This window comes from Hoplias malabaricus, chromosome Y (assembly GCF_029633855.1).
Source record: "Hoplias malabaricus isolate fHopMal1 chromosome Y, fHopMal1.hap1, whole genome shotgun sequence".
Classification (NCBI taxonomy): Eukaryota; Metazoa; Chordata; class Actinopteri; order Characiformes; family Erythrinidae; genus Hoplias; species Hoplias malabaricus.
In genome coordinates, this window is record NC_089820.1 from 10,354,820 (window position 1) to 10,365,613 (window position 10,794).

The following is a 10,794-nucleotide window of genomic DNA, read 5'->3' on the forward strand; positions in this document are numbered from 1 at the left end:
ACTCTTCTTCTGCGGTGCCTTTAAACAGCAGACCCTCTTACTGTGAAGTGTAGCCATCTTAGAAAATAAAGAGCTCTTCCATCTGTGTATGTCAAAACAGGTCTGTACCCATTACACATAATGAGTCTGCTGAACTGCAAGAATTCGCTGTTTTCAGACATAATACAAAGCTTCATCCTTGTGCTTTGTACAACATAAATTATTTGATTTCAATTAATTTGTTTTGAGTGACCCAACCCAACAGAGTTGCCCCTTTGGTCCCAGTGAGAAGGGGTAGACTATGTAGCAGAAGCTAGAAATCTTTGTTAATGTAATGTTCTTGTGCATGTGCTCTGAACCACATTAGTCTGGTGTTTCAGAGATGGCAAGTTAATTCCATGCTTTTGGGAACAGTTTAATCTCTAACTGTGTACAACCTTAGTTGGTCTGTCAATCCCAATCCTTGATAGTTTAATCCGTCCATAATGGCTTCCTTGGTGCCGCAGAGTGTCAGTGGTTGCTGTAAACCCAGATTTTCTACTGGTCCCAGGCTTGACTCACAGTCACACCAATGGGACTAATCTTTCCAAGGTCCTCCATCTGCAGGCCCTTTTGACCTGCAACCCCTTTGGGCTCATTAGTCGCAAGAGACACTGCATCATCCATGCTAACAGAGCTGCTGACCCTACCACCAGCCCTTTTTTGTTCTTGCTCCTGTCTTGCCCTGCAGTTCTTCAAATTACCATCAGTGTAAACCCTATTCCTTGCACCAAAAGGCACAGGGTTGGAGTTGCCTCCAGATTCCCTCTGTCCACTCATTCTCAGGTCAACCCTGCCAGGTCTTAGGAAAAAAATGCTTCCTCCACAGCAACAACATGAGTATGTTCTACAAATGGCTTGAAAACCTCGCTTGAAGTTCTCGTTGTAGTAGCCATAGATTATGGGGTTGACACTGGAGTTAGAGAAGGCCAGCCAGTGTGCAAATGGGAACACATAGCCAGACAAAAGCTCCAGCTCTTCCTCATCGAGGCCACCGTAGTCCGTCAAAAGCATGAGGGTCCACAAGGGCAGCCAGGAAAGGGTAAAAAGGAGGGCCACCACACTGAGCATTTTTATCACTTTTATCTTCTTGTGTGAGATGAGTGGCCGGCCTTCATGTTGTTGCCCTCCATTAGCCTGAGGGGTGGCATTTTGATGACCACCACTGTCCTGCTGGTCATTCCCAGAAATGACGGAGGTGGTGTAGAGCTTGATTCCAATGCGACCATACATCAGTGTGATAAGAGTGAGGGGGATCAGGTAGATGTGGGCGAAAAGTATCGTGGTATACACTTTCCTCATCTGAGGGTCAGCCCAATTCTCATAGCATGAGAAAAGAGGGTATGTGTGGTTGTAGTTTAGGTTGTGGACCATGTAGTGATGCTTGACCTGAGTCACAGTAAGCGTGGCTGCAGATGGACACATAATCACCAGTGCCAGCACCCAGATCATCACTATGGTCACCTTGGCAACCAACAAGGTGAGCTTTGGCTGGAAAGGGTAGACGATGCAGCGAAACCTACAAAGAAAAAAAAAGGAAAAATACATTTGTTATGGAAGATCCTTATGGATGGACTCAAGACTGAATGACAGCATTATATGAATTGTCCTCTGTTGAAATTTTGTAAATGCTGGCTTTGTCTTTATATATATTTTATCTAAAAGATGTATTCCAACCTAAAACTAGCAAATATTTTATTTATTTTTCTGCAACTGTTACATCCTACTCAGGTTTGCAGTGGGTCTGGATTATTCCAGGGACCATTGAGTGAAAGGCAGGACACACACAGGCACCACATGATCACCTAGTCACTCACACATTCACACCAGTGGACAGATTTCACATAGCCAATCCACCTACAAACATATTTTTGGATTGTGGAATGAAACAGGAGAACCCTGAAGCAACCCATGCAGACATAAGGAGAACACACCAACACAACAGTGACAGTGACCTGAGGCATGACCCTAGAGCTGTGTGACAGCATATTTGCATAGAGTTCCATCATGCATTTAATATAATAATTGTTATATATTTTTATGTGATGTGGTATGATTTCCCATTAAAACATTATTTAAATGTGATTTGATGTAAAGTTGCACAAATAAGTTTATTTGTATGTGTATAATATTTAAAGATTTAAACCCCAGTTTGATTAACTCGTGTCAACACAACACCATGTTACCACCCTAAAACCATGTACTCATGACTGCAGTGGTGACAATGTACCAACACCCAAATAATACCTGCTCCGAGGTGGTCATATGAGGGGTTCCTACTATTGAGGAGGAAATGAGGCTTAACAGTATGCTAAATGTGCTTTAATTGTCATTGCACAAACTACAGTTTGTTATTTCACATCTATACATTTACAACCATTCGAGGCAGTGGACACACACACACACACAAACACACACACTACTGGCAATGAGCACACAGCACACAGTGGGCAGCCATCGCATGCACGGGGAGCAGTTAGTGGTAAAGTGCTTTGCTTAAGGACATTTCAGCCAAGGACAGTGAGGGAGGACACAGCACTGTCCCTTTACACCCCTCGCCCCCAATTTTCTGCTAGTTGTGGGGATTGAACTGGTGACCTTCCATTCCCAAGCCTTTTTTCCCCTCACAATTAGGCCATGGCTGCCACCCTGACCTGCAGAGCCACAAACTGAATACAGTTTGTGAAGGTGGGAATATAAAGTGCAGAGATGATACAATCAATGTGAAACAAGGTGGTCATTTTCATGTTAAGTTTGATTATATTAAAATATACACACACTAATAGACTATAACATTACTGTCACTGCAGGGATGAGAGTGACAGGACATTTTAATATACTGCATACAATACTACAAATGCATTATAAACTCAAAATTCACTGGAAGTGTCTTTTTATTCCCTGATGCTTTGAAATGAACAGTCTGAAGATTATGGAGAATTTGACTTGAAATCTCAGTATCATACATTCTAAAATATATGCTTACGCCAGAAAGACTAGACTTAGAAATGACTGCAGCATTTCAAGAATTTCATTGCTAGCCAGAGGAGAATGGGATATAATTTAAATAAGCTGTAGAGGATGATGAAAATCAATTTTAAGAATTGCACTTTATGCCAGTTTATATTCTGCTGTAATGTACCAACTTGCATTGTACTGTATGCCAATTCTATTATACACCAGTGTATACTCAATTTGTCATTCTCTTTGTTCCCTTGCTTTACTTCCCTATATCTTTATTGCCCTCACACATTCATCTCACTTTACTCCTGTCTTTCTCACTTACATATTTCTTGCTTTAATCTGCCCTTCTCAACAGACGGGGAGCAAAGAAGGTGTGAAAAGAAGTGCTGTACATAGAATGGGAGATGCTGCGTGACTCCTCATTATAGCCTAATTCCTTATACATTTTAAGACACCCACTCTTTTGATATTCATTGTATATTCACTTTTTTGTTCTTGTCATTTCTTTTATGTTCCTCCAGCTGCCTTTGGGTTCTTGGAGACTGCAATATGAATAAGGACTTTTTTCTTTTTATGCATTGTGGTATGATTGTTATGTTCTTTATCACTGTTACATAAAAACAAACCTGTCCACAGCAATGGCCACCAGAGTGAAGACAGAGGCTGAGACACTCATGCCCTGCACAAGGCCACTCATCTTACACACCGTATTTGTGAAGGGCCATCCTGAGAAGAAAGACATGAAAGCAAAACATGAAAAAGAAAGAGATAACAAATATGTGTGAAATTTAAAATGCAAAGATGATAACTTTCTATCCAATTCCATCGTTTAGCTAGGATTCAATTGTATGATGCTACCAAGCTGGGTGGGTGAAGGTAGAATGCTTGTTCCAAAACATGTATGGCCAGTCACCTCTAACACATCACTGGACAGCATGCTTTAACATGCTTGGAGGAGAATCTTTCTGCACAGTTTGGTTAGGGTTGCCAACAGACGCCCACCCGTTAGCTAGCTTGCTACAATCATGCTGAGGGATGAGAAAAGCAATCCTACACATCCAGAGAGAGGAAGACCAATTAGCTATCTTGAATTCCTGGTCTTGAATGCCTGTGGGATTGTGGTGGATGGACTGTGATCTTAAGATAGGACCACTTGATATTTTTCAAGTTTGACCGAATGAGCTCATTCATACAGCCAGCCTGAAGCTGACAACTGTTACCCTGACATTCAAGTAGAACTTTTATACTGTGAAGTACCATTGGTGAAACATTTGGCAGTTGGGAGACTGGTGGATCAGCTTTCAGGTCCATTAATATACATTGTTTTCTAGTATCTTCCAGCTACCCTTCTGTGCATTTATTTGTCCTTGAATTTAATTGTACACTTTATGGTCAAAGTTTCTGGACAGTACTAATACAACCCTATTTTCAAAAAGGCAGGATACAATGATGTGCAAATAATTTACGTAAACCCGATATTTTGCTAGTATGGGCCACACCCATGAAGGCTGAAATAGGGAACTCAGATATAATTTTTGGGGAGTTCAGGGTGGCTTTGGAATGTGCATGAAGCTGTAGCACATAATGCCATTAAAAGTTTCAGAGAATCCAGAGGAATTCCTATATCTAAAGGACATGGCCCAAAACCCATATTATGTGGTCTTAAGTAACCGATGTGGTCTTAAGGCCCTCAGATGACACATTCCTATGCATGAGCTCGGAAAAACCCCCCAAAATTACTGTGTTCATTGTTGCATCTACAAACACAGAAAACAACCTGTTGGGAAATAAATCTGAGAAAGTAGAAAGCACAGGAGTGATTATGAGGAGCAAATTAAACGAGAGGCAAAAAGTTAAAAATCACAAATGCAAATAAGAATCCATATATCAACAGGATCCAGAATGCTGCCACCTTCTCTGGGTTCATTTAAGATGAAGTGTAAATTATCCTGTGGTCTGACAAATCTAAATTTGAAATTCTTTTTGGAAATCATGGATGCTGCAGACAGTGTCATTTTCAGGGGAGGAATGGTTTATTTCAGTATGGCAAGTATGAAACCTTCTGCCTAGATTACAGCAGCATGATTCCTTAGTGAAAGAGTCCATAAGCTATACTAGCCCGACGTGTCACCCACTGAAAACATCTGTTGCATTATGAAATGAAAAACACTATAATGCTGACACAGAGCTGCTGATCAGCTAAAATGCTGTAACAAGCAAAACATTTAAAAACTACAACGACCGGTCTCCTCAGTTCCCAAATGCTTAAAGTGTTGTTAATGCCCCGTTCCAAATATTTTTAGAATGTGTTGCTGGCATCAAATTCACAGTGGGCAAATATGTTTCCTAAAACGTTGTTTTGTACCATATTAAGTTTAAAATAGGGTTTACATTAATTGTACATCATTGCATTTTGTATTGACATCTTGCAAAAAGTCAACTTTTTTGGAAATGATCTTTTAGTTATTCCACTTTGCTGCAGAAACAGCCTCTACTCTTTACTCTCAACTCAGCCCCTGGGGGCATTTTGTCCTTTTACCCCGTGCTTTGTATTAAGCACAATGAGGTTGGACAAATACATTTAAGCTGTGTGCACATAGAAAAGTATGAAATGTAATGTATTTAAGGTTACCGTGTTAAATTCCAACAATCAGCTAGAGGAGTTTAAAGCCACCTGGCATTGAGCTTTGTTCACTGGAGAGATGGTGCTTCATCCAGTATCATTGTATATACTCAGTGGTAGGAGCATGCAGCCACTTTTGCCTCACAGAATATCAGTGATGAAAACTTGAAGCTGCATTCAATATTTCTATATTCATTCATGCTTTCATGTCCATTCATGCTATAGTTCACAACTTTCTGAAAGCAAAGTCTGGTTATAAAGATTCAGTAATGGAAAACCTGTTTGGAACCATGGTTAATGGCTCTAAAAACATATGAATGAATATCTAATTGTTGAAAAAGTAAACATCAAAGAGTGATGGGGTTTTATTTATTTATATATTTATTTATTTATTTATTTATTTTGTTTTAAGAAAACACCCTACTTTATTGTGAGGGACAAACAGAGTGTCATGCAGAGTACAGTGACATGGCGGAGGTTAAAGGCAGCCAGCCCACCATCATTTGTTGAGTATTTTTCCTCCCTGAACTTGTACATGTCGGTGTGTGTGTCTGTGTTATGAAAGGGGAGTTGAGCGCTTGATGAGGAGGATTGCAGTTGGCTCAAAAGCAAAGAGCCTCTGACATTCATGCCCTGGTCTCCCACTAATAATAATGGCGGCAACTTCTGTGATCGCTTCTGTGATTCACCGCCTGTGACTCACTATACACACTCATACATCCACAGTTAAATTCAGCCTATATTGAGCGAAATGCTTTTTTTCCCTTGGCAAACAGAAACTCAAGTCTGCTGGTCACAGTCATGACCCACCCTTTCATCATTATCCACTGTGCATACTGAATGTGACAGTTGATTGTGAATGTTGAATGTGATCAATTACGCTGCAAATAGCTTAGCTTAATTAAAGACTGCTGCGCTTTCAAAGATCAGTGTTGGTGACATGTCTGAAGGATGTCTTCTTTAAAAGGGGCAGTATGAAGTGCTTAGAAACTGCAGCTACATGAAGGCTTCAGTCATTTGTGTTGAATAATGTGTGTCCTGGGCTACACTCAACACAGCTCTACAATCATCTCAAGAGAACCAGGTTAAAGAGTTGACTAAAGAGTATACTTCTTGATTAAAGAGATATGTTCTCTCCAACAGTCCCCCCTTAGGGGACAGAGTTGTGAAAATGATTCAGCCTACATTTTAGCTCAGTGTGCTTCACTAAGCAAGGGACAGAAAAAAAAAAAAAAATAAAAAATAATAAACGTTCCTAAAGAAGTACATAACAATTCTAAAAAGCAAGGGTGCATCAGTCATGTGTTTTTGTTTTATGAAAGATGGATGTGGAGGTAGCGTAAGAGAGAAATCTTTTCTAAAGAATCAGTGAGCTTTGCTAACTTTTTCAGTTTTCTTTTATTGTTTATCATTCTCCATTGTGTCTCTGATCATATATGTGTTTACCCTTTCCTTAGTCACTCCGTGCACTCAGTGGTGGTTCAGCCTATATACCAGCTAGAGTGGGCCACCTTTCACATAATCACAACCCCCAGCGTCATCCCTCAACCCAAAAAGCAGAAAAAAACTGCCACAATTTGTCTAAATTATTAATGAAGTCGTCAAGTATGAATTTCATATTTTAACTGATTTAACTATTGAATGGATACTGTACTTGTTTACAGGTCCTTCTGCTCCTTCAGAGAGACCTGAGGTCAACCTACTCCTATAATCCTTGCACTGTTTGAGTTGGAGTGGTCTGGAACAAATATCCAGTATCTGCACTGTTAAGGCAGCAACGGAAGAGATGAGGTTTTGAAGTGTGAAACTGCCTACAGTCTTTCAGGTTTTAAAGATGGTCAGACATGCAGTTAAAATCATGCCTCTCGTCTGATTTGCTCCTCATAATCACTCCTGTGCTTTCTACTTTCTCAGATTTACTTCCCAACAGCTTGTTTTCTCTCACTATGTCATGATTTAAATCAAGTATCCACTGCTGGCAGATGGACTCAGCCACGACAGGAAAGCAAACCAATAAATAAGATAAAATTTACAGTATGAATTGTGCGAATTACTGTGGCACATGGCTGCAGTGTATGACAGCCAGGCTGACGCCATATATTTATCTCCCAACACGTCATCATCAGAGAGGCAGATCAAGCTGTCACAGCTCTGTAGGGGACCAATTGCTGTTTGCAGGTTTTTGATCAAGTTCAAGAACAAATCTATTTAAAATTAAATAGGCTGTAGTCAGGCTTGCAGCCTCTGAAATAGCATCATATAAAATTTGATACAGATATACAATTCAGGAGGCATTCATTTGACTTCTATTCAGACTTTCACAAGAGCCCTTTTCAGATGTGAAGCACATCATGGAACTGGCTCATGCACTCACTCATGTTTAGCAGGATATATCTTCTCACAATGGAATGCAGATAAGTTAGCGGCTTTAGAAGAGCAGCAGTTCTTAGCAATGGTACTGTTTACACTTGACATTAAAAATAATTCTGTGTCTTGATTTTGTCTTGATTCATGTTTATAGGATAAGTGCAACTGTTAGTGGGTGGGGTTGTGTATATTAGTGGTCGATGCTATAGGACGATGCCTTCATGTACCAGTAGCTGAGGAAATTACAGTTGACCAGTGACATTATGTTTCATCTCCCTCTCTGAACATGGATAGATAGAGAGACAAGGCTCAGATAGTTCAGACACATGCGGTGTTACCAGGGTTCACTCATAAATGCATCAATATAGAGAAGGAGAATGATATTTCCTGTATAAATCTTGCATTTGAGAAAAACAAAATAAAAATTCAGGCTCTTATATATGGATTTTCTCTTTCATCTTTTCGTTTTGTTTAACACTGCATCTGCATTGTCAACCCAGGCTTGATCTCATGATGATTTGATGAATAGAGTCTCTTAGGACAAGTGGTTTGAAAATCCTGCTTTCAGCTGACACAAAAGATGAACTGTCATGTGGTGCTTTTTACCACTAATTGTTCTCTCTCTTTTCTACTTTTCTACCATTTTTATGACATCAGTAGACATGACACATATTTAGGAGTTCTAAGTATGTCAAAGGATTATTTTTTCTTTAACCAGTATAAAGTAAATTAAGCTTTTTTTACTTTTAGTTACTGATGTTCAGCTGAGCGAGAAATTAATTATTTGTATAGGGCATGGGTATAAGAATAATAAGACAAAACAATTTATAGTCCTGCTGTATCCTTTAAAGTATAACAACAGTGAGAATATTCATACAGTGAAGGGTGTTGTAATTTGATTCTGAAAATGTAAAATTTGCAGGATGTGAGTACTCCAGGACATTGCAACCACAGTCTATCATGTTCATATTAGGAATTTTGGCTCTGGATTTTTCAATTTCTCTATTTTGCTTAAAATATATTTATATTTTTCAGCTCCACTGACAATGTAATGGGCACTTTGCAGGTCTACAATTTCCCACAGGACCATTGTTTGTGTGGTGGATAATTCTCAGCACTGCTGTGACCTGGTGGTTGTGTGTTAGTGTGTGTTTTGCTGGTGGATCAGACACAACAATGCTACTGGAGTTTTTAAATCCTTTATTGTAAGTATTGGATTGAGAATAGTCCACCGACCAAAACTATCCAGCCAACAGCGTCCTGTTGGCATCATCCTGTAACCAGTGATGAAAAACTAGAGGATGAATAACACAAAACTATACCCTAACAGATGAGCTGCTGCATCTATAAGGTGGACTAACAGGGAAGTTGTTTCTAATAGAGTCACCAGTTTATAGGAACAGTGTTTAAAATGTCAGCAGGACTCCTGTGTCTGATCCACTTAGGAAAGCACAACCAACACTAACACACCATCCCATGTTAGTGTCACTACAGAGCTGAGAATGATTCACCTTGCAGATCAGACCAGCTCTGCGGTGGTCCTGAGATCTATGGAGATGCTGAGCCATGACGAGAATATGAATGAAAATACTCATTGGGGTAAAACCCTAATATCTTAAGGATTAACTGTAATGAATCCAGAACTATTTGTCCAACATGAGTATCTGACCTGACTAGGGGTCTCATGGCTGAATACAATCAGATTTTATAGGGATGTTCCAACATTATAAAATCTTTCTAGAACAGTGTAAGCTATTACTGCAGCAAAAGAAAGACACCCTCCTTATTAATACACTTAGTTTAGCAGAGATTAGAAATGTTGGATAGGCTCTTAACAAACATATACTCTTAAAAATAAAGATTCTTTAAAAGGGTCATTCAGTGACACCATAAAAAAAATACTTTGGTTTCATAAAGAAACTTAAGACTGAGTGATAGGTTTTTAAATCTTTAAAAGGTTCTTCATGTTCACATGTCTCTTAAACTAAAATATTTTTTTTTGGAAACAAAATTGGTATTTCTACTGCATCACTCAAAGAACCCGTGTATGGTCATATAGTAGAGAAAATGGATATACATTGGAAATGCTTACCTGTAATAAGATTGTCCACAAGAGTGGTGGGGATACAAAAGACCCCCACTAGCAAGTCACTCACAGCCAGATTGAGGATGAAGAGGTTGGTGACGGTTCTCATGCGTCGGTTCTCCAGCACGATCAGACATACCAGGCCGTTTCCTACCATACAGAGCAGGAAGATGAAGAGGTATGCCAGGGTGAGGCTGGTTGCCACAGGCAGGGAATGCTGGTAGTAAGGGTAGTAGGTGATGCTGGTGGTGTTGGAGCTGTTGTTACTGTTACTGATGTTCAGGAGACTTGAGTTTCCATCCAGATCTGACAGGTCTGATAATGATTCCATTTCTGATAATGCCACTGGAATGCTGTCCCAGTTATCCAAGGAATTCTTCATCAAAGGGATCCTTGACAGAACCTAATTGAGAACACATTTTATTTGATAGAAACACTTAAGATATCCCGGTCTAATACATTAAAATGAAAAGACCAAGCAGTCATTTTATCCAGTGATTCTTATTCATGTTACTTAGCCATTATTCTGACATCTTGTGCCCTGGATGTGTCAGAGATATTGTGCTAAATCTGAATAAAGGTTCTGCAGCAGTGGTTTCAAAACCAATATTCATGGCCTACCCATTGTCTTTGTATATTATATATATAAGTGTGGTGCTTGTATAAAGTTATATATAGTCACAGTAAATACAAAAAAATAATAATATAAAACAAATAAGAAACATAAAATATTTTG

At 39.4% G+C, this 10,794-nt stretch overlaps 1 protein-coding gene across 1 annotated transcript; it reads right to left on the reverse strand.

Annotated features, from left to right (window-relative positions):
* Window positions 1–486: 486 nt before the first annotated feature.
* Window positions 487–10,440, reverse strand: LOC136678896 (neuropeptide FF receptor 1-like). Its single transcript, XM_066657076.1, has 3 exons — window positions 10,065–10,440; window positions 3,609–3,708; window positions 487–1,537 (listed from the first exon to the last, which is right to left on the reverse strand). The coding sequence occupies exons 1-3, from the start codon at window positions 10,438–10,440 to the stop codon at window positions 517–519; spliced, it is 1,497 nt and encodes a 498-aa protein (XP_066513173.1). The 3' UTR covers window positions 487–516.
* Window positions 10,441–10,794: the final 354 nt, after the last annotated feature.

Excerpts from the sequence above, each read along its gene's own strand:
- LOC136678896 (XM_066657076.1), bottom strand. The coding sequence starts at position 10,440 with ATGAAGAATTCCTTGGATAACTGGGACAGCATTCCAGTGGCATTATCA. Across the intron at positions 3,709-10,064 it reads TGTGGACAATCTTATTACAG|GATGGCCCTTCACAAATACG; the intron begins GTAAGCATTTCC and ends CTTTCTTCTCAG. Across the intron at positions 1,538-3,608 it reads GTGGCCATTGCTGTGGACAG|GTTTCGCTGCATCGTCTACC; the intron begins GTTTGTTTTTAT and ends TTTTCTTTGTAG.